The 24,772-nt window shown below is 43.2% G+C and overlaps 1 protein-coding gene across 1 annotated transcript in view; it reads left to right on the forward strand.

Moving 5' to 3' along the window:
• LOC147009383 (uncharacterized) overlaps positions 1-24,480 on the forward strand; it is a 107,602-nt gene extending 83,122 nt beyond the window's left edge. Inside the window, exons 9-12 of the mRNA XM_085861184.1 lie at positions 869-958; positions 10,261-10,399; positions 16,798-16,908; positions 21,821-24,480. Of these exons, the coding sequence (XP_085717310.1) occupies positions 869-958; positions 10,261-10,399; positions 16,798-16,908; positions 21,821-23,979 (2,499 nt within the window). The 3' untranslated portion in view covers positions 23,980-24,480. The remainder of the gene's footprint in view (positions 1-868; positions 959-10,260; positions 10,400-16,797; positions 16,909-21,820) is intronic.
• The last annotated feature ends 292 nt before the right edge of the window (positions 24,481-24,772 follow it).

Raw genomic sequence — 24,772 nt, forward strand, 5'->3', positions numbered from 1 at the left:
TGACCATTTGCTTCCTGTTGTTTTTAAACGCTGTGCTGTGTATAAACACGATCGGGTTTTATTTCTATCGTGTGAATATTACTGAACGCGTGCACATGAGAGAATAGGAAACAACAAAAACAACACAATACCCTGGCAATTGTGAATCCGTGTCTTTGGCTATGACCCTTTTGCTTCCGTTTTTTTTTTGCTTCTGGTTTTTTTTTTGTTTCCGGTTTTTGTCATGGGGAATGATGCATGCCGGGAGATAAAGGCATCGTCGGACACATGAAATACCCAAATAATATCAGACGTGGTGTATATTTCCTCCACTGATTTTAATAAAGATATCTCCCGCATCATCAAAAAATAATTTTTATTCGTGATTTACGTAATTTGATCGCTGATTCCGAATCCAAGCCGAAGTAGTCGGAAATTGCGTCAAAATCATCATCAAAAATTGTCACACACACACACACACACACACACACACACACACACACACACACACACACACACACACACACACACACACACACACACACACACACACACACACACACACACACACACACACACACACACACACACACTGTAGATAGATTGTGGTAATTCCAACAAAAGCACTACTACTATTACTACTACTACTACTACTACTACGACTACTACTACTAATACTACGACTACTATTACCTTTCTGTGGCGTCCCTTAGATTACCAAGGGGGTGTATCGTCAAGCTCGGCTTGTCGAACCTTCTTTTTCCTCGTTTTTTTTGTACCGTTACATATTTTTGTGTAGAATGATTTTAATAAGGTTATCGGCTGATAATACACGTCAGTGGGGATAAGATAACGATCCAGTGGGATTCGGGACATGTCATGTAAAAAGGTTAGAGAAGAAGAAGAGTCGTGTGTGTACGAAGTGTGGATTCGTGTTCCGGCAGTCGCGCAGAGAACAAAACATTTGACGAAGCGAGTTGTGAGTAGAGGAAGTTTTGTGTTGTGTTGTGTTGTGTTGAACATTTGTGGTTTTTAAACATTTTCGTGAGTAACATTAAACTAGTGTTACAGATTATAACATGTTTCTTCACGAGATATCAGCGATCACCAAGGGTAACCACGTGACGTGACCCGCGATGTTCATGTTTTTCGGACCGTTAAGTGACCTGTGGAGGTTTTAGTCATTTGTGGGCCTCATGGATCACAATGGTGGATCAGTGTAGGCCCTGTCATATTAAAATACACAATTTAGTGTTTGTGTGTCTCTGTGTGTCTGTGGTCGATGTGTTCAGAAGTTAATTATCAAATCTTAACCAAACCCGTCATGAGGACGAATCGTGTGAGAAGGTGAAGTGTAAATCTCCTTTATTTACCTCATCCTCACCCCTCACTCCCATCCTCACCCTACCCTTTCCCCACCCTCATCCTCACCCTCATCCTCACCCTCACCCCTCACTCCCATCCTCATCCTCACCCTCACCCCATCCCCACTCTCACCCCACCCACCCTCACCCTATCCCCCTTTCACCCCCCCCACCCCTCAAAACTTTTTTTTAATGTTCAAACCACTTAGGCCAAAGTCACATTTGATCTACGGCGAGGATACTGCAGCCGTACGCCCTCTGAATTGACAGAAACGTGCGGCGGCCGCAGAGTTTCTGCGGTGGCCTCAGGGTGGCCCTATGCCATATGGCTATATTTTAAAGGCCGTAAGGTCGCCGTGGAATTATAACGCGGAGTTATAACTTTTTTTCATTTCTCCGTTCGCCGTAGCAATTCGACGAGCCGAAACAAAAGAAATGGTAAAATAAAAAAAATTAACCCATTCGTTACCGTCCGTCCGGCCGCACGTTCGCCTTAGGGCTCCCTGCGGTCACCGTGCGACATCAAATCAAAGACCGTACGGCAACCCACATTTCGGTCTCCACAATTTCTAAGACCTAAGGCCTAAGTCACATTTGCTCTACGGCGAGGATACGGCGGCCGTACGCCCTCTGAATTGACAGAAATGTGCGGTGGCCGCAGAGTTTCTGAGGGGGGCCCTACGTCGTTTGACTATATTTTATAGGCCGGAAGGTCACCGTGGAATTATAACGCAGAGTTATAACTTTTTTTCATTTCTACGTTCGCGTAGCAATTCGACAAGCCGAAAAAAAAAAAAAATTTTTTTTTAACCCATTCGTTACTGTCCGTCTGGCTGCACGTTCGCCTTAGGGCCTCCTGCGGTCGCCTTGCAGTCACCTTAATTCTATGGCCGCCACAGGAACGCCCTAAGGTCACCGTGCGACATCAAAGCCCGTACAGCAACCCCACGTTTTCGGTCTCCACGATTTATAAATACGCCATGCAGCTCCCCGAAAAATAAAAACATATGTGACTGCTACATTGTGTGACCATGGAAATACTGCGGCCGCCGTATAATTGCTAGTGGCCATAGATTTTGGAGACCCCACGGCCGCCGTGGCAAATGTGATTTGCTGCTTGCTGTAAATCCACTTCTGTCTTGAACTTATTCGTCATCACCCCCTGATTCATCACCTTTATCCCCCCCCCCCGCTTCTCATTTGAAGTCGTTATAAATTGTGAGGGCCTTATGTCGAGCGTGATGGCCACCAGTTGGAATGTGTTTTTTTTTTTAATGTTCATTGTCCAACCATACATTTAATAGTTTTTCCATTTTTCTTTCAATGTATGGATCTTTGTGACTTAATGATGCTACTTTGGAGGCAATATTTCCACCAGAACGAACACTCACCCTAATTTTATTGTTATATTGATAAATGTAACGAATAATGGACTCATTGACATTGTAATCTTTCACCAACACAGTAACACGTGCACCACTCAAGTCGAGGTAACATTTTTTTTTCCTTTTTCTGCTAATGTCATCACTTTCCTTACTTTTTAAAATCTGCTCTTCATCAGATGCACCACTTAATGGACGTTTTGGACCCATGATTAAATAAGCAGTATAAAAAGTTTTATCACAATAAAATACCGCACATCACCAACCGCAAAGCAGCCAGAAGATAACGATGTGGTGGTGAGGCAGATGCTGGAAGATGTAGAATGTAGATTTTCAAATTGTTATACTTTCCGGCGATACAGCACAATTATAATTTAACACGTAATGTTAAATGAAGGAAAATATTGTTCTCCAAGCATTGAAAGCAGTAAGCATGGCGACTGAATATCGAAAGGAGTTCCAAAAATAATGTTGCGATCCGTCCAGCTGCCGTAAAACAAAACAACGAAAAGATCTTCGCAATGTGTCAAATGATATGTTGATGAAATTTTCTTCAAAGGTGAAAAAAGATGACAGACTTTGTACTTCGCGCAGAAAAAAAAAACTTTCTCAGTTGTCACCAGAGCGTATTGAAGAATCATCTTCAACCAGTTTGAAATTATCATCAGAAGGTACTATCGAAGGCATTGCAGAATTTATTTCGACAGATGAGGATGAGGAGGTTTTTGAGCGAGAAGCAGAAGTTTACCTATTAAACCAGTCGTTATCGATGATAGGCGAAAGCCCATTCGACAAACGAAAGGCGGAAAGGAACCCAGGGTTCGTTCCTGAAAAGTGAAGTAAAGTGGAAGATTCTGTGCGAAAGAAATTAGAACTAGTTGCTGGACCAAGCACTGCGGAGAAAACACAAAGTACAGCGTCAAAATGTGATGAAAACTGCATGCCAGAGGTGATCAAAAGCCTGAAAGAAAAATACGTTGTTTCGAGCTGTTCAGAGCAAATACGTGTACTGACAATATTTGCTTGGAATATGAGCATCAGAGGGATGATTAGTGAATTCAGTTGCTCCCAAAGAATGGCTGTGCAAGCCAAAAATTTAGAGAAAGAAAATGGGATGCTATCGTCTCCAAATCCCAAACAGGGTAAAATATTGCCTGACGAAGTGAAATCCGCCGTAACCGAAGTGATGAAGTCAGCCGAATAATGCCGGGAAAAAAGGACTGTGTGGTGGTCAGGAATGAACATGGAAAAGACAAAATTCAAAAGCACCTGGTACTAAACAATCTCAAGGAACTGTTTCACAAATTCAAAGAGAAGAACCCTGGCTTGAAAGTTGGACTCGCGAAGTTCGCCATGCTCCGTCCCTCCGAGTGTGTCTTGGCCGGTTCAGGCGGTACACACAGTGTGTGTGTGTGTGTATGTACGATACATCAAAATGTGAAACTCATGATGTTCGGTTCCAAAATGCCACAGATAGCTGAACTTCTGAGCTATCATCATGTGATAGCATGCATAGTTTGTAACCCAGCACAACCGGCATGTTATGTCAGAACTTGTGAAAGTTGCCCATCAATTGAAGACTTCAAAAACCGGGCTAGTGAGTGCTTATAAGCTTGAGGATATTGATGAAATTCAGTTTAAACGGTGGACATCCACTGACAGATATGAACTGAGCTCCATGGTCCTACCTTTGGAAGAATCCATTAATCAATTCTGTGAACGCGCGGTGAAATTAGTGAGACACGACTTCATTGCCAAGGCCCAATCTCAGTTTCTGAAAAATAAGAAAGACGAAATCGGTGAAGGAGGATTTGTCATTATTGGAGACTTCTCAGAGAACTATTCGTTTGTCGTACAGGATGCGGCCCAAGGATTCCATTGGAACTGCTCTCAAGCGACAATTCACCCCTTTGGTTTACGAGTTCAAATCGGACGATAGCAAATTAAACCACGATTCGTTCACGATTATATCATAATGCAATACTCATGACGTTGTCTCAGTCCACCTCTTCCAAAGAATGCTCATTGAACACTTGAAATCTAGCTTTGGAAATGTAAAGAAACTTTCCTATTTCTCAGACGGTTGTGCTGGCCAATATAAGAATTCCAAAGCCTTCATAAACCTATGTCGTCACAAATCAGAGTTAGGTATTGATGCAGAATGGCATTTTTTTGCCACAAGTCATGGCAAGGGCCCTTCAGATGGTGTGGGAGGTACAGTCAAACGAGAAGCAACACGTGAGAGCCTGCGTAGACCTTACGACAGTCAAATTATTTCTCCAAAAGATCTTTTCGCCTTTGCTGAAAAAGGTTTGAATGAAATGAAGTTCGGTTATGGGATCCAATAGGTGTAAGACGAGGAAGAACGAAATCTGGAAGAAAGGTGAAAAACGGCCAAAACCATGGCTGGAACTCAAAAACTTCATGCTTTCATCCCTATTTCTGAAACTGCTCTGAAAGTGCGCGAATTCAGCCTTAGCGAGGAACACCGTATCGAGTCAGCTATTTCAAAATCTACACCAACTTTTAACCTGAGAGTTTCCCGTTATGTCACAGTGCACTATGATGGAAAATGGTGGCTTGCCTGCATCATGGAAGCCTTTCAGGACACTCATGAAGTAAAAGTGAATTTTCTTCATCCAAACGGGCCCACAAATAGTTTCTTTTTTCCTGACATTGAAGATCCTGACATTGAAGGTGAGGAGGGTGTTTGGATATGGACACCAAGCAGGATTAAAAACAAAACCTGTCAAAGGGCGGAGGAGCTCCTTGTGAGCCAACGGCCATCCATATCTAGTGCCCAACTGTGTCTGCGGACGTCCTCCTGCAGTTGGGTTACTTTTTTATTAGGAGGTTGGTGGCAGGGTTTGCACTCCGGCCACTGTAAAACCCTTCATTCCGCAAAACACAAAAACGCAAAAAAATCTGAAAACCCACTCCGTGGGAGTACCTCCTGCGCAGCTTCCCTTCGCAGGGCAGCTCACCGGATGACGGGATTGGGGCAAAGCTTTTGGGATCCCCAATCTTTGATGATAGGAGGGAAACCACAGGGTAACATCCCTGGGTCAGATTGCGGGAGAGTGTGTCGGAGTGGTGCTGAGGTGTCGTCCACCAGACGGCGGTCTCCTTGGGTTAACCTGAGGCGGTCCCTTCGGGTGGGTGCCTGGAATGTCCTATCCCTAAGAGAAGATGATCACCTGTCTCTGTTATCATCTGAGCTCAAGCGTTTGGACATCGGGATTGCAGCTCTCTCTGAGGTTCGGAGACCGGATTGCGGAGAGATAATGGTGGGTGGTTACACCTACTATTGGTCTGGTCGCTCTGATGGTTACCATACCCAAGGAGTTGCTGGAGCTGTGTCCAATAAGCTGACCCCAATGATAATTGAGGTAACACCGGTCAACGAGCGTATTATGAGATTAAGGATTCGTCACTCCGGTGTCATTTCCCTGGTCTCTGTTTATGCTCCAACTGAGGCGAGTGATCTCACTGTGAAGGATGCATTCTACGCCACGCTCGAGTCTGTGGTTGATCAGTGCCCCAGACGAGATACACTTCTAGTCTTGGGGGATTTCAATGCATCAACTGGAACTGGTAGGGGTGGTTATGAGATGTGTGTTGGTCCCCATGGGTCAGGAACTATGAACCAGAATAGCACTAAGTTCCTTGACTTTGCAAGAAGTTATGGACTTAGGGTGGCCGGTTCATGGTTTCAGCGCCCACAAGCTCATCGCTGGACTTGGTATTCCAACGCTGGCGGTGCGGCAAAGGAGATTGACCATGTCCTCATTGACGGTCGCTGGAGGATGATCCAGAACTGCAGGGTCTACCAGAGTGCTCAGTTCCACAATACTGGCCAAAGGCTTGTTGGAGCAACTCTAAAGCTGCACCTTAAATCCTGGAGAATGGTACCATCCCAGCCGAGGCTGGACGTTGGCAAGCTCAGGGATGAGAGAGTAGCTGAGGAGTTTGTGAACAGGCTGAGTGGACACTTGGGGGGTCTGGGTGCTTTGGGTGTCCTGAGGAGTTGTGGAGTGCCTTCAAGACTACCGTCCTTGATGTTGCCGGTGGATGTCTTGGAACTCACCGCAGGGCAAAGAAGAATTTTGTCTCAAGGGACACTGGATACCATTCACCAGAGTCGGAGGGCCAGGCTGAATGGCAGAGATGAGCTGTTCAGGGAGCTGAGGTGTAAAACTGTACGTGCACTGAGGGTGGACAAGGCCTATGTGCGAGGAATCTGTGAGGGGAGAGAGCATCACCTGTGGACAGGTGATTCTCGTATTGTGTTCATCCAAGCCCATCCCTTGGAGCACTGCAGTGAGAGCAGAGAGTGGTAGGCTCTTGACAGAGGAGTCTGAAGTGAAGGCCCGCTGGGCCGGTTACTTTGAGCGGTTGTACCGGGCTGATCCCCCAGCTGTCGAGTTGGACGTCAAGGGTGTTACAATCCCTGTTGCTCACCCTGGAATCAACTGTGGTCCACCTTCGCTTGTGGAAACACGGGCTGCGGTGAACCTGTTGAAGCGGGGCAAAGCTCCAGGGATCTGTGGCATCCATGCTGAACTTCTCAAGGCTGGTGGAAATGCTGCACTTGTGTCGTTGCATGCAGTTTTGTGCTCTGCCTGGTACACAGGCATCATCCCAACTGATTGGAAGAGGGGCCTTGTTGTTCCTCTCTGGAAAGGGAAGGGTGATCGCCAAGACTGCAACAACCACCGAGAAGTGACAATGCTCTCAGTGCCGGGCAACGTCTTTGCTCGGATAATTCTTGATAGGGTTCGCCACCATCTGCTTGAGCACCAGCGTCCAGAGCAGTCAGGCTTTACACCAAAGAGGTCAACGATTGAACGTATCCTTGCTCTTCGTGTCCTCACCGAACGCAGACGATAATTTCGGCAGGGGCTGCTTGCAGCCTATGTTGATCTCTGTAAAGCATTTGATTCAGTGAATCGGGATGTCCTCTGGAGGATTCTTGGTCTTCATGGGGTGCCACCAAAATTGATCGATCTGATGTCTGAACTATACTCTGGTACTGAGAGTGCTGTGAAGTGTGGTGGTACCATCTCTGATTTATTTCCAGTTGTTACTGGAGTTCGTCAGGGGTGTGTACTGGCCCCCACATTTTTCAGCACTTGTATGGACTGGATTTTAGAGAGGATGTCGGAAAGATCAAGCTGCGGTGCATCGTTTGGGAATGTCAATATCTCGGACCTTGATTTTGCAGATGATGCAGTCATCTTTGCGGAGACTTTAGATATCCTTTTGGGGGCTCTCGAGGTGCTGAATGAGGAGTCAGAGCCGCTGGGATTACGTGTTTCTTGGGTCAAAACTAAGATCCAGGCTTTCGGTGACATCTTGGATGCTGCTGTCCTGTCTGTGTCTGTTTGTGGTGAGGATGTTGAGGTCGTGGAGAGATTCACTTACCTTGGCAGTGATATTCATGTCTCTGCTGGCTGTGAGTCAGAGGGCAATAGACGTCTGGGTCGGGCCTGGGGAGTCATGGATTCACTGGATCATGGGGTGTGGCGCTGCCGGTACCTGTGCGGGAGGACGAAAGTCTGAGTCTTCAGGTCCTTGGTACTTCCAGTCTTGCTCTATGGATGCGAGACTTGGACTCTGACCAAGGATCTGAGACGGCGACTTAATTCCTTTGGTACCAGCTCTCTTTGGAGAATCCTTGGCTATCGCTGGTCTGATTTTGTGTCCAACGAGCAGTTGCTGAGAGACTCGGATGAGATTTGTTACCTGCATAGTCCGTGAGCGTCAGTTGCGGCTGTATGGACATGTGGCTCGTTTTCCTGACGCTGATCCTGCTCACCAGATTCTCTCAGCGGGGGAGTCTCGTGAGTGGAGGAGGCCAGTGGGCCGACCACGTGCCTCATGGTTGCAGCAGGTTGACCATCATCTCAAGGAGATGGGGATGGGCCTGGCATCTGCCTGAGGGATGGCCAGACGGAGGCCCCTGGAGTACCGGCGGAAAGTGGACGCAGCGACACGCTGTTCTGGCACATGCTCCCATACCTGACCTGACCTGATTGAAGATCACTGCATTTTTGACATTTCTGATATACTTCTTTCCGTAGAACCAAAAACTGCTACAGGTAGAACCTACACAATCAGTAAAAAAGAAACACAGCTGTCAAATTAAACATTGGTTGGCAAAAAATCTTGACTAGAATATGCTAGGAAAAACTTTCTCATACTCGTATCGCTTCCAGTTCATGTGAATGTGGAAAATTTATGCACAATATCCTGATATAGTCTATTGGAAATCTTGTGTTCAAATATTGTGCTATGTATTGTGGCGTATTGTGTGTCCAGCAACCGAGTCCACGAACAATAAAATCATCATCACACTTGAACCCATTGAGATCCCATTTTCATTTATGCTGAGGTATTGGAGTATATGAAGGGGTATTCTCACACAAAAAAATCAGGACCATCGGTTTGGCTGGGGAGCCGTGGCCCAAGGTCAAAGGGCACCCCAAACTATAACTTTTTCAATTACTGTTTCGGAGTGATTTTACTTTACACGATTCGAAAGATCTCGCTTTTACGAGCATTTTGATACCAAAATCAGGCCACTACAACCTGTGATATGGCCTCTGGAAGATTGTGGGGCAGCCTGGGAACCCAAATTTGGGGGGCCCCTAAAATGGACCCTGATGGGCCCACAGGTCCAAAAGTTGGTATTTTGAGTTTTTTTCACCCAAGTGAATAAATGACCAACATATGGGGAAAAAATGAGGTATTATTGTCGGGAGGGTGTGTACACTTGACATGGAATGCCCAGGTGCAGATACGTGAAATCATGGACGGCGAACAAGAATGGCGAGGGTTGACTGTACTCCCAAATGGGGAATAAGATATGTTGATGATGATGTCATCGGTGCCTTCATTATGACGTCATAATTCGACAAGTACACTTTATCTGATTAGTATGAAAAAAAAAATTCCCTGAAACTGTTTGTCCGATGGACACAAAATTTTCAGAATATGAGCAGTTCCTCCTGTGGAATTTTTATTTCATGATAATTATGTCAGGTCACGTGGAGCAAGTGCCATCTTGGAAAAATCTACAAAAAAGTTGCGCCTCCATGTCTCCGAAACCGTTGACAACGTTGGCTGAGTATTCTATGAATATCATGTAGTTTTCCAACTGCTGAACAGGCTCAGATTTTACATCAATATCAAAACGTTTGTCCATTTTATATGTAACCAAATCAAAATTTACATCAACATGGAATACAATTATAGGATTGTCTGAAGAACCTGCAACATGTACAATTTATTTTTGGGGGTGTCAAAAGGTGCGCATTTGTGTGTGGTGAACGTTTGAGGTGCTTTTACTGATTTGGGCAAAGGATAAGGTCTCAAGTACAGAGGTAGTTCACATGGAGGTACTGTGTGGGATCAAGGTTCTCAGGGTGGAGCAAACATCATTAAGAGTGGTGTGATTACTGCTTATTTAAAGGTTCACCCACCATTTACTGTACGCTCAAGTTGACTGATTGAAGGATTCCCGTCGTGTGCAGCCGGAAGTGGAACGGCCAACTGTGCTCGCGTGTGAAATGAAGGTTGAGGAGCTGGAAGGATTTCCTGAGATTCTGAAGATAAAAATAGAGGATGTGAACTCCTTTGCTATGGAAGAGGAGCAAAGCGACCAGCTGAATGGTGAGTTGTATGATATTCACTTCTGATGGGATCTTTGTTTGTTTAGTGCCAAATGTTTTATTTTTGTGCACATGAGAGAGGCTCGTGAAATACCAACAGCAGAATAGAAAGGGGGAGACAACAACAGAGTGGAAGGACACATCAGGGTGAACAAGCTGCACACAAGTTGAATCAAACATCAGATGAAGAGGAAGGGGAAAGCGGGGATGAAACAGAAAAGTACCAAAACGACCAACTAACAAATGTAAAGAGGTGATAGAGAAGGGGAAAAATTAGAATCACCGGAAAAAGGGATTGTTTTCGAATGCAATCACTTTTTCCAAGTGAGATTTGCCAGAATTGAAGGACATGTTCCAAATCTTTTAGCAGCTTGTGATTCCATCAATGTCTGAAGAGAGTGAATAGGCTGCTACTTTTCTCTGTGAAGGATGCAGCGGTAGAGGGTGGAGTCATCAGCAAACAAATAATGAGGATTTTCCAGAGTCGGAGAGAATGTTGGTGAAGAATAGGACTGGACCAAACACCTTGCCTTGGGGTGCTCCAGCCTTGACAGGGAGAGGAGTTAAAAGGATTCCGTCAGGAGGTGCATATTTACGTTGAGAGAAGAGGAAGTCAGCAAGTCCTGCGTGGAGTTGGACTTGGATGCCATAGGCAGAGAGTTTGAAGAGCAAGGTGGAGTGCTCGGCTTGTATATAAAGCTTGAGATGGCCATGCAAAGATGGTCATGATCTCTAATGTGACATTGAGGACCTCCATCCTGAGTTGGGAGAGCAGAAGCAGCATGTTCAGGTTTAAGCGACCCGGTCTGAATCTGAACTTTCAACGAGTTTCTGTGTATTTTTTGCCATGATTACATCCTCCAGCACAAGAAAATTTCCCTCATAAGGCCAACTGCACAAGTTACTCTGTATTTTGAGCTGTGGGTCTATCCTCCAATGAAAGACAATTTCTCCCCTGAAGTCAACTGCACATGCAGAAACGGCCACATGGTGTAGAATTGGTAAAACCACAGCTTGATGGTGGATTATTCAGGCATGCACGTTCACCTCAGTTTGGTGTCTTGGGAGATGATTCGTCTCCAGTGCTCTCATGCTGCTGTTTGGGGTCTGAGTCCATTACAATTCACTTGTGTTAAAAGCTAAAATCACACCTCTCACCTTTCATTGGAGGAAACAACCAATTGGCTCTCACCTCATCAATCATTCCCAGTTGCGACTGGGATGAGACAGTTATTCAACACTGGGCTCTTTTTGTGAAAGAAAGCTGAATAAAGCAACCAAGATAAGCTATACAAGATAAGTTATTTGCTGTTTCCAGCTCTACCTGAGCTCTTCAACAGCTGCAGTCATTTTGAGGGAGCACAAGTATGAAAAGCCCAATGCTGCAACCTCACCTCAGCTGCTGGACTGGTGTCATTAATTACTGGTGAATCGTCAGCTGCAGCGTAGATGGAATGGTGTTCTGTGGAGGAACTCAGGAACTTCAATCTTTGCTCCATGTGCAACACTTTGTTCTTGGTTTGTCGCATTATTGAAAGTCTGGGTTTGTTGGTGATGCCAGTTAGATTAGGATTAAAACAAAATTGCTTATGGTTCTGGAATAAACACACTTCCTCCTTGTGAAAGACACCATGTGTTTCATAAATGTCCATTAACTAATGCTGCTAACCAGGGCTCAAAATAAGTGGTGACCTCAGTGTCAATGTTCACCAAAAACTTCAGCCTCGGTGGCCTGTGTTGCCACTTGCATCAAAATCTTCAAGATATGCAATGCATATTTACGAGAGGTGTGGTGTATTTCCCACTCCTCAGCCGTGCTCTGACTTGCTACAACAATACAGAATGGAACTTTGATATAGAAGCAAGGTCGTGAGCTTGCAAAATTCACGCATCACATTGTTGGCCGCATGCCAGATCTACCTGGAGTATGCATGTTGTGCAACTGTGCAACGCCTGGATCTACAGCAATAATTATCGGCAGGGATTCGCACAATTTTTCTTTTATTTGATTCTCCAATGAGTATCTGCAGAAATTGGTTTGTTTGTACAAAAAACACAAGCTGAGAAAACTACCTCTTCTTCCTCTGCTCATTTGTTCCGCTGAGATTTCGTTTTTGTTAAATCTTATAAGTTTATGAACTTCATTTTGTACATGTAAATTTTGAAATCCCAGCATATCAGTTTGCATAATCATCATGGAGAGTATTGCTTACCTACACGAGTTGAGAGAACCTTCCATCAAAAGCCTCTGTTGTGGTAGTATTCCACTTTTGTCTTCGCATTTTAAAGCATGAATTTAGTTTTGTGTTGTGTTTTTTTCACCATACATGAACACCTGTGTACCAGTAATGTGAACCCATGGATATAGTGTCAGAAATCATTGTATCGTGCATGACTTCTTCTTGGCTGTCTAATTTTAGGAGAGACTGAAATGGCCCATTTGATTCCTTGGTGCTGAGACTCCATCTCATAGAAGACATCGACTGAGTTTTCCATCATGTGGCATTATTTACAAAATGTATCGAATCAGAAAAAAGGGAGTGGGTCAACCAGGAATATGAACTTGAGAAATGGATGAGGAAGTGTCCACCAGAATGGGAGAGAGCGAGAATTTCTGTGGCTTGATTTTGAGGAAGATTGGGACGTGATGTCCAACAAGGTGTGCAGGGACGATATGAGAGGATCGGAGACAGGAAGGAAGCAAAATGTGTTTCACACTGGGTGCACCAACCTCAAGAAATGTAATGTGCAAAAGCAAAGGAAAGGGAAAAATCACCAGCACGCCATGACAAAGAAGAAGATGTGAGAGGCAGAACCTGGAACATCGGAAGCAGGAAAAATGACAACGAAAATCAATGAATGAACGAACAAACAGCGCATAAACTGAAGCATCGATTCCAAAACGCTCATGCGATAGCAAGAAACTGCCGTCCAAGTTATGTTGCTGTGAGTTAGTGGGTCGATTATTAAATGGCAGACGGTAGTGTTCTGTGATTCAACCTCATGACGAGTCATGAGGTTGCTGGTTTGAAAAGCGCTGAAATTTGATCGATATGTCATGAGAAATAGTAATTTAAACACGTGTACTGATATTTGTGAACTCGTTCATCATCAAATAAGATGCGGGCAACCAAAAATCTGTTTAGGTGGCCCAGTGGGCCAAAAAAAAAAACAACCATGTCCACAGCAATCAGATGGGACCACGGTTAATATTCATCCAAGGTACGGCAAAGGATGCACGGATGAATTCACTGCATGTGAAAAACCAGGACGGCAGTTAATAGTGGGTCGAGATTTGACCTGAGACGAGGTGGCCCAAAGTCGAGTGTGCATCTTCTCAGGTATCTTGCACATTTCGTACTTCAATACAATTGCTCATCAACAGATGATTTTTCCAAACCCATTCCTGAGCTTTTCTGCAATTGCTGATCATTAGATCCTTTCCGCTCTTCATATCATATGGTCATATGTTTAAGCTTTAGTTTTTTCATTCCATTCTCTACATTTGGCAATCTGTTAATGTGCCACACTTTCTCATTTAGTTTTCCACGAGGGTTGACTTTTGAGACAAAAAACAAGTCACATGTTGGATAATTGTGGTTAATTTGCCAATCAATGCAGGTTTGGGAGAAAACTTTCTTTATTTTTGGTTTTCAACATTTTTATTGTCTTTTCTATTTCGTTGCTTGTGGTGAAATTCCCACTGAAATTGTGTTCGGGTAAGAAGCATCTCGTTACGTCGAGGAAGTTTCTTCCGAACGTAATGCTTTGATATCGTAATGTTTTGAGATGATGCTGTTCCTGGTGGGAAATGTTTTATTTTCTCTCTCCAAGGAAGAACTCGAGTTGATGATTTTAATGCAATATTTATGACCCTCGCCATAGGAGAGGGGAAAAATATTAGGGTCTGTCTGTCTGTTTTTGTTTTTCTGCACAGAAGTTTCGTGTTTTTCTCTGCAACCGCTTTTCTGATTGAGAATAAATTTTCACCATTTAGTCATGTATAATGTTTTAATCATAATTATGACATCATAGGTCATGTGGTGTGGCAGTGATATTGGAAAAATGGAAACACTTTGTTCCACTGTATCTGGGGCATTCTACCTTGGTTCACCCAAGGGTTGTAGCCTGACCCCCTCAGATTTGGCTTTTTTTGCATGTATGTTGCATATGATGGTCTATGTTCACATACAAAATTTTTCGCTAAATCGGACTAGGGGTTGACGAGATATGACCTTGAGAACTTTTGACCTTTTCGACTGATGTCGCGTTTCTACCAAAATTCAAATCCTCATATCTCAGCAACCCCTTGCCCTATCTCGATTCTTTTGGTGTCGTTGGAAAGGTAATTATCCATAGAATGCAAATCCAGCATCGCTTCGTCAATCTAGTTAAGTTAGGGGTGGATTATTTGTTGACCTGACATTTGACCGTGACCTCGACCTGGCCTTGCATGAAAATGAAATTTCATCGTCTACTATAACATATCAAAAAACTGGAGGGGTAGTATTTTTTGTTCTTGAGATATTTTCGGCCAAAGTTGCAAAGGTCGTAAAAATGCAACCAAACCAAGCAGACAGTATGAACTTTCATTTTCAGGTCAAGGTCACGAGGTCTTCAAGGTCAAATGTCAGGTCAACAAATAATCCACCCCTAACTTTACGAGATCGATGTGAAACTCCAGAATTATTATCTAATAGTGATGAAGAATACAGATTTTTAATTTTAACTTGATCGGACACATGTTATGACAGCCAGAATGATTTAATTTCTTTGGTCTGGGTTTTTTTTTTTTGTTGATTGAATGAAGCTCACTTGGCTCTGCCTGGATGGGTGTGAGGGTAGAGGAGCAGCAGCTGAAATGAAAATCATATCCATGTTTCTCCTAATGACTTTTTGCTTGTTTGGGTTCCTTCTGATTACGCCATGCCTGGTGTTGGCTTAATGATTAGGGTGGTGGGCTTGGGATCCGAGAATCCTAGAATCCTAGAATCCTGAGTTCAAAAACCCACTCGGCTGTTGAATTAATACCAGGTGGGGTTGACTCTGCCTGTCATCCTTCCGAAGCCAACTAAAAAATGAGTGCCAGCATGCTGGTTTTCTGTGTCGGAGTGGCGACACGTCCAGGATTGTGTCCAATAGCCAAGGAGACTGCTTAGGCAGCACCGACGCTCTGCACAGAGTATGCTCCCAATGGATGGATGGATGATTACTCCAATGAAGGGCTGGTTCCTGTTGGTCTTCCATTTGTTTTGAATTGGATTTATTTTAATCCAATTCTGAATTGTATTGAATTTAAAACAAAACAAAACATGGGGCAGGTTCAGGTGTCCGATCAAAGTGGTGTTGCTTCAAAGCGGGACGTCTTGGTACTCGATCAACTCTGCCAGCAGTCATAAAGTTGAATTGCTAATTATGTCTCATTAATTTCGTAACACACCAGAACATAAAGACCACACAAAACAAGTCCTGGCGATGAGGGTCTGTAATTTTTGATTGCTTTTTTTCTTGATTTGCTATTTTAATAGTACGAGTACGTGCCCGTAAAAAAAATAATAATATTAAAGAATAAATAAATATTCCAACCGCAAGCAAGAAACAACAACCACACAGGCCGTTTCTTTGCTCTCGCTTGCCCGTACGTGTGTGGCACGGAAGTTCGCATATCACAGTTACGATGATTCGCAATTTAGGTTTTAATGGCCAATTATTCAATTAGCGCCAACGTATTTTACTTTTTCGCAATGCTGTCGCAAGGAAAAACAAAAAGAGAAGAGAAGAGAAAAAAAAAATTACTTCTTGGTTCGGAGCATACCAGCACTCTGATGTTACCGAAATTTATGCACCGTCTAATATGAAAACAATCATAACTTGGGGTATTGTGTTTATCTACAAATGCGCATAAGAAATCGAGAAATTATTAGAATACACGAAGTCATCACTATCCGGAAGCCCGTGCGTTGTAACCTGTAATGGGAAACGCGGCTGAGCTTCCCTTCCCCATCGGCTACGCCCACGCAACACCGTGTCTTGTCATTGGTTTGGTAAATAAATGGCCATTACTTGGGAAGCACTTGTCGGATTAATATCAAACCTTGAAAAGGCACATCCTCAGGTCCCCAGCAATATATCTGGCAAGTTTCAATTAGATCGGACCAGTGGTTCTCGAGAAACAGCGGACACGCACACGCACACGCACACGCACACGCACACGCACACACACACACACACACACACACACACACACACACACACACACACACACACACACACACACACACACACACACACACACACACACACACACACACACACACACACACACACACATTGCTGGAATTATAGATAGATGTATGTGACACAATAGTGCCCACATTTAATAAAAGTTACTTTTTCCAGATTTATTTGTGAAAGTGGAAGTGAAAACCAAGCACGACATTGATGTCCACCTGGATCGACCAGAACCAAATCACTCTGAAGCTTCTTTCTTCAAGAGGCATCTCCATGAAGGTTTCTGTCAATGTATTTACATGTTGTTTCAGACATTTTGATGATGTAATCTGTTGTGAAAAAAAAACCCAACGTTTAGATTTCATTGCTTTAAGAAATAAACACGATGGTAGATCAACTTCTTAAAACATCCATTGTCCCTTTCATTATTTGGTGAAATTTTTGAGCCAACATTAATGTACCTTGTTTTATCCTGTTATCCTAAATTTGAATGATCGTCAATTCCAATTGAGCTTTAAATGGACACTTTTTTTTTTCTTTTTCTTCACATGCTTATGTCTGCTTGTTTTGTGGAATAGTGGGGTGACAGAAAAACAAGGCAACAAATTGACACAATTTTGGATCTCTTCAACTTCCAGGATCCTTTCACTTCATTTTTGCAATCTTGGTGTTTGGTAATTTTCTTGATTTATCCATTGTTGAGGCAAAAATCGCTGAGTACTGAAGTGTGTGTGTGTGTGTGTGTGTGTGTGTGTGTGTGTGTGTGTGTGTGTGTGTGTGTGTGTGTGTGTGTGTGTGTGTGTGTGTGTGTGTGTGTGTGTGTTTTCACAAAGCATATCTCTTTCTCCTTTCTCCTTTCTCCTCTCTCTCTCTCTCCCCTCCCACTCTCCTATGGATATATCCAAACTATAGGGTTCCATTATGTGTTGGATGTGAATCCCTTGTGTCTTCCAAAACAGTAACAATGTTATGTTATCCCTTGGAACATCCCGTTCTTGGAATATCCACTTCCCATAAAGGAAATATTGTTAACTTTATTGAAAAAAAAAAAAAGAAACCGCAAGGAAACGTATGTGGTACAGGTAAGCAATGGGTTTTGTTCACAGGGTGATTTGTAAAGCAGGGCCTGTGTGGTGCAACAAAATAAAGTTATAAAGTAGCAAAAATAAGACAGTGCAGACCTAGCTGAAACTGTTGCTTCCTCATTTACAAAAAAGGCCCCATCAGGGCCATTCTGAGGAAGGGTAGATTTCGAGAGAAACTAGAAAAAGACGAGTTGGTTTTGACCTTTTTGCTCGCCAAACGCGGTTGACGAACCTCTGTAGCCCAAACACTGAGGAGTAAAAGAGTAGGAAGACTGGGGGTGTCCAAGCTGCGGAGGAGCTCCTTGTGAGCCAACGGCCATAATATCTCGTGCCCAACTGTCTGCGGACGTCTTCCTGCAGTCGGGTTACTTTTTGTTAGGAGGTTAGTGGCAGGATTTGCACTCCAGCCTCTGTAGAATTCTTCATTCTGCAAAACGTATGAAAAGCACAGAGAAAATCTGAAAACCCACTCGATGGGAGTACCTCCTGTGCAGCTGCCCTTCACAGGACAGCTCACGAGATGATGAGTTTCGGACAAAGCCTTCGGGATCCCCAATCTTTTTTTGACAGGAGGGAAAACATGGGGTAACCTTCCCAGGTCAGATTGCGGAAGTGTGTTTTGGGGTGGTGCTGAGGTGTCCACCAGACAGCTGTCTCCTTGGGTTAACCTGAAGTGGTTCCTTTGGGTGGGTGCCTGGAATGTCCTATCCTGAAGAGAGGATGATCACCTGTCTTTTGTCCTCTGAGGTCAAGTGCTTGGACATCGGTATTGCAACACTCTCTGAGGTTTAGAGACTGGATTACTGCAAGATCATGGTCAGTGGTTATGCCTGGTGTTGGCTTACTGGTTCAGGTGGTGGGCTTGGGATACCATGATCCTGAGTTCAAATCCCACTTGGCTGTTGATTTCATACCAGGTGGGGTTGAACCTGCCTGTCATCTTTCTGAGGTCACCAAAATGAGTGCCAGCTTGCTGGTATCCTGTGTTGGAGTGGCAACCCATCCAGGATTGTTTCTAATAGCCATATTTGTCCCCCCCCCTCTATATTTGTGCAGGGTGCTCAAATTCTTCCAGTTACCCCATTCTGATAAAATTGCCAAAATCAAGAATCACTTCTTACCTTCATTCTTTCATTCCTCTTTTTTTCCCCACCTTTGGAGCAAACTCCCACACTCTTTCAATCCCACTCTTCCCTCAATGTCTTCAAAACAGCTGTTCACAACCATCACTTATCTTCCCCCATCCAAAACCATGATCTTTTCTACCCCCGTGAATCCACCCCAAACCTACCTCCTAATTTTATGCTTTCTTTTCTGAAGGAAACTGTCATTTAAGGACATGAAAGTCCCAGTAGTGTCTATCTTGTTCCCCCTGTGTACCCTCCCAATCCCTCTCCCTTCCACATATCTCCTCATGTGTCTGTTCCACACTGGATTTTTTTTTCCTTCTTGTCTCCTGCTCCCCTTGTTGTACATTCTATGTGTTACCTCTCATACAAGCCTCACCAGTGTTTCAGAAAAATCACTGTAGAACATCCAATATGCTTAAACGTTTGAAAACCAAACATCAGAGAGAACCTGTCAGTGTAGTTTGAGAATGTGGATTCAAAGAAACCAAAGTCTGTAACAGCAACAACCTTGCTTTCACATTTGACAATTGAAAGCAATTTCGCCCGGTAACACCCCAGTATGCTGCCTTCCATTACCCTACCTTCACGCTGCTTTCCATTCCCCTACCCTCACGCTGCTTTTCCTTCTTCTTCCTTCCTTCCCCCTCCTCTCACTCTTCCGTCTCCTTTCCTTCCCCACCCCTCTTCGTTCATCCACCCCTCCTCTTTCTTTGTGATGTGACGGGTGGTATTTTATGGTCCAGTGTGTGTGTGTGTGTGTGTGTGTGTGTGTGTGTGTTATCTTCGTCCTCCTTCGCTCCAAAACCATGAAACCTATCAGCCTGAATCTTTGTGCTAGTAGTTTAAGGGAACTCCGAGTGAGTACATGAATGAAGACGGGATGTTTGGATAATTTTAAACACACCTTTTTGAAGATAATTAATGACTTGCCTTCATGAAAGGCTGATGCTTGGTCAGCCCAACTTTACTAAGCAGGGGTCTTAGCCACCATTTTGATTTGGCCTTTAGAAAATGCCTTGGCTTGGAACTTGTCAAAACGGTTTCTGTACGATCGAGCTTCATCCCTATAAATCGCTTTATACATCGCTAATCGCTTGCCAGGTCAGCTGTTCAAACAATGTTTGTAAGCCATGGTGATACCGTTTTGGTGGAGTGCTTAAATCATTTGCTGAGCAAGCTACTTGGTTTGAACGACCTGTTTTTGAAATTCCCTCTGTACAATGGACCCAGATCCAATCTATTTCAGGGTATTAAAGAGGTGGGGATTGTCGCGTCCGATGTGCCGCACATTTTCGTCCATTTGAACCAGAAGCATTCCCAACTATGTAAGGTGGTTCTAAGTTGGGGGTTTTTTTTTCACGAGAGCGAGAAATCTCAAAGTATTTTGACTTACCTCAAGGCTCCTTCATTCACGTGATGTTTATCCAGCCTCGCGGCTCAAACGTCATAAAACTTAAAAAGAAGAAGAAAATTCTTCCTTATTCAACGAAGCAATGTGGTCCACACGCATTCCTACAACGTGGCAGTGCCGAGTGAGACCTGGTAAGGTGACATGAACGATGAGGTATGGCGTATGCAGTTCATTCACCTGCTCTACCCCGCTCAATGTGAGATGTTAATTCATGAGCAAAAAAAAGTATGTGTGTGTGTGCGTTCGGTCGGTCACCTGCTTTACCGAGCGCTGTGGCACACGGTTCACTCTGCATGCAGACACTTTGCTAAACACAACAAAACATACATCCTATTTTCCTTTGTAACTGGTGGATGGATCAAAGTACAAAGTGCAAACCCCGTGGTGGGGGTCATCTCATGTTTATTGTTTTGTTTTGTTTTTTACACGAGATTAAATTGTTTCTCCATTTTGTGTGATCTGGCCTCATTTAGGATGCGATTTCATTTCATGAGGAGGTTGGAGCAATGTTATCTTTTCTATAAAATCGAAAAAGATGTTTGGTTGTGACGATACTCATCTAAGCTGCCAAGGATAATCACGACGAAACTTTATTGGATCACTTTTTTTTTTACCACAATACACCATACTAGTGGTTGTGAACTCACTTTTTCTCACGTTTCATAACTTAGCAGTTGCAGTGGGAGTAGAGAGGGAGGGGTGAGTGGTGGTAGGGGAAGGGGTGTGGTTGAGTCTTTCACCACCACCTCTTATCTTCCCCCATCCAAATCCTCGATCTTTTCTACCCCCGATAATCCACCCAAGCCCACTTCCTTCAATTCTCCTGCTTTCCTTCCTGAAAGTCCCTTTAATGTCCATCTTCCCCTCGCCATGTTCCCCGTCCCATCCCCATCCCTCTCCTTTCCACAGTTCACCTGTGTCTGTTCCCCAATGTTTTGTCCCTTCCACTCCCGCCCCTCTTGCCTCATGCCTCCTTGCTGTGAGTTGTGTGTTAGCTCTCATACGAGCCTCGACCAAGGTATACAAAAAAAAAAAAAAAAAAAAAAAAAAAAAAAAAGAGAGGGTGGGAGAAGGGCCCTCCATTTCCCAGCAAGGCTGGGTACCTTTCCTCATGTTAATTAAGGTAGTGTATAAGGGTGGTACATAAAACGATGTAATGTTGTTCGTGGTCCAGTTCCACTTTTTTTTTTCAATGATCTTTAAAATCATTTTATTAACATTGAAGTAGGTCACTGAACAGAGCTTGTGGTGTTGTTTTCAATGAATTGTCTAATTTTTTTGAGCAGTTTGCTTCACCCGCATTTACAAAAGCTGTCAATTTTTATCGTAAAACACATGACGCTCATCATTGATATTTTGATGAATTTACCCTAAGTTATGAATATCATGCAAAGAACCGAAACTTGTAAACAGAATAATGTATATTTACATCAAGAATGTTTTTTTTTTAAACTTTTGTGCAATACAACAAATACAGTGGAACATGTTTGGGTACGTTTGTCAATGATATGATGAGTATTGTGCAGAATCTTGTTTTTACAGGTCATGTGATGTTACATTTACAGGTGGATCCATTGAATCTCTGAGGGAGACTGCACCAACTTGTCGGACCAGCTCAGACACATGCTCCCTGGACCGGCCAACTGAAACGAGCAAGAGGACTTTTTACAAACAAGACAAACCGAATAATGAAATGTTTGCAGAGAATATTTTTCACAAGTCTCACAAAGGAAAGAAATCTGAACAAACTTGTGGAAAATCGTTCAATCAGTCATCCATTCAAAAATCACATGTGACAAATCACAATGGTGAACGCCCGTACAAATGCACAAATTGTGGAAAATCTTTTATTCGTTCATCCAGCTTTAAAATTCACCGAAGAAATCACAGTGGAGTACGCCCATACAAATGTACAAGTTGTGGAAAATCTTTTATTTTTTCATCTGTCCTTGAAAAGCACTTGATTCACAATAGAGAACACCCGTACAAATGTACAGTTTGTGGAAAATCTTTCAATCAGGCATCCCACCTAAAAACACACTTGATGATTCACAGTGGGGAACGCCCGTACAAATGTACAAGTTGTGGAAAATCTTTTATTCGGTCATTCGACCTTAAAACACACATGATGATTCATCCTGATGAGTACCCATACAAATGTACAGTTTGTGGAAAATCCTTCATTCATTCATCTGTCCTTCAAACACACATGACAATTCACAATGGAGAACGCCCATACAAATGTACAAGTTGTGAAAAATCTTTTATTCGTTCATCCGAACTTAAAAGACACATGATAATTCATAATGATGAGAACCCATACAAATGTACAGTTTGTGGAAAATCTTTTAATCAGTTATCCCACCTAAAACCACACTTGATGATTCACAGTGGAGAACGCCCATACAACTGTACAAGTTGTGAAAAATCTTTTATTCGGTCATCCGACCTTAAAACACACATGATGATTCACAGTGGAGAACGCCCGTACAAATGTACAAGTTGTGAAAAATCTTTTATTCGGTCATCCCACCTGAAAACACACAGGATGATTCATAATGATGAAAACCCACACAAATGTACAAGTTGTGAAAAATCTTTTATTCGTTCATCCGACCTTAAAAGACACTTGATAATTCATAATGATGAGAACCCATACAAATGTACAATTTGTGGAAAATCTTTTAATCAGTTATCCCACCTAAAACCACACTTGATGATTCACAGTGGAGAACGCCCGTACAAATGTACAAGTTGTGAAAAATCTTTTATTCGTTCATTCAACCTTAAAACACACATGATGATTCATAATGATGAGAACCCATACAAATGTACAGTTTGTGGAAAATATTTTCATCAATCATCCCACCTTAAAACACATTTGATGATGCACAGTGGAGAACGCCCATACAAATGTACAAGTTGTGAAAAATCTTTTATTCGGTCATCCTACCTTAAAACACACAGGATGATTCATAATGAGGAGAACCCATACAAATGCACAGTTTGTGGAAAATCTTTTATTCGGTCATCCCACCTAAAACCACACTTGATGATTCACAGTGGAGAACGCCCGTACAAATGTACAAGTTGTGAAAAATCTTTTATTCGTTCATCCAACCTTAAAACGCACATGATGATTCATAATGATGAGAACCCAAACAAATGTACAGTTTGTGGAAAATCTTTTCATCAGCCATCCAACCTTAAAACACACTTGATGATTCACAGTGGAGAACGCCCATACAATTGTGCAAGTTGTGAAAAATCTTTTATTCGGTTATCCCACCTTAAATCACACAGGATGATTCATAATGATGAGAACCCATACAAATGTACAGTTTGTGGAAAATCTTTTTTTCGGTTATCCGACCTTAAAACACACAGGATGATTCATCATGATGAGAACCCGTACAAATGTACAGTTTGTGGAAAATCCTTCATATATTCATCTCACCTCAAAGCACACATGATGACTCACAATGGAGAACGCCCATACAAATGTACAATTTGTGGAAAATGTTTTAATCAGTCATCCAACCTCAAACGACACATGGCGATTCACAATGGAGAACGCTCATACAAATGTACAAGTTGTGGAAAATCTTTTAAACAGTCATCCAACCTTAAAACACACATGATCATACATAATGATAATTGCCCACACAAATGTACAAATAGTGATACAAAAAATAGCAACATGAGTGATAAAGAAAACCCTTGATGAGTATTTAAAAAGCATTCCAGGGAATTTCACTACACATGAGCTGCAAGTGGAGGCCATCAGAGGTTCAGTGAAGATTTTCAAAATAACCCTTGGAAAGAGGTGATAAGAATGAAGTTTCACATTTTGGTTCATGAATCATGATCCTTCACCAAAAAAGGAGGTGGAGATTTTTCGTTCTGGGAGAACCTCAGCCCACCTTCCAAAACCCTCAAACGTTTACATATGTATTATAGTATGATGATGATTGACACACCACTGAGATCTCTCTCTGTCAGTGACCACTATCAACAAGCCAGCATCCTGTGGGGAAAGCCACGTGATTGGCCACAATGACTGATTTCCCAATCATGGTTAACTCTCTTTAATGGAGGGCATCCTTTTGAACTCAAACTTACCAAGAAGTGAAAAAGGGATACAGATCCCTCAGATTGAAAAATATTTTCAACAAGATTTTGAATTGTCATGAAAATGCCTGTTTGAATAAAGTGATATTTTGGAGCCATGGCGACACCAATTTATTTTAATAGGATGAATATGTACACAATAGTTACAAGATATGTTGTCTTTGGGGAAGACTGAGTGAGTATTATGGACAGGTCAGGTCAGGTATGGGAGCATGTGTCAGAACAGCGCGTCGCTGCATCCACCTTCTGCCGGTACTCCAGGGGCCTCCGTCTGTCCACCCCCCAGGCAGATGCCAGGCCCATCGCCATCTCCTTGAGATGCTGGTCAACCTGCTGCAACCACAAGGCACGTGGTCGGCCCATTGGCCTCCTCCACTCACGAGACT

Source organism: Eptatretus burgeri, chromosome 17 (assembly GCF_056783735.1).
Source record: "Eptatretus burgeri isolate ZD-2024b chromosome 17, Ebu_testis_v1, whole genome shotgun sequence".
Classification (NCBI taxonomy): Eukaryota; Metazoa; Chordata; class Myxini; order Myxiniformes; family Myxinidae; genus Eptatretus; species Eptatretus burgeri.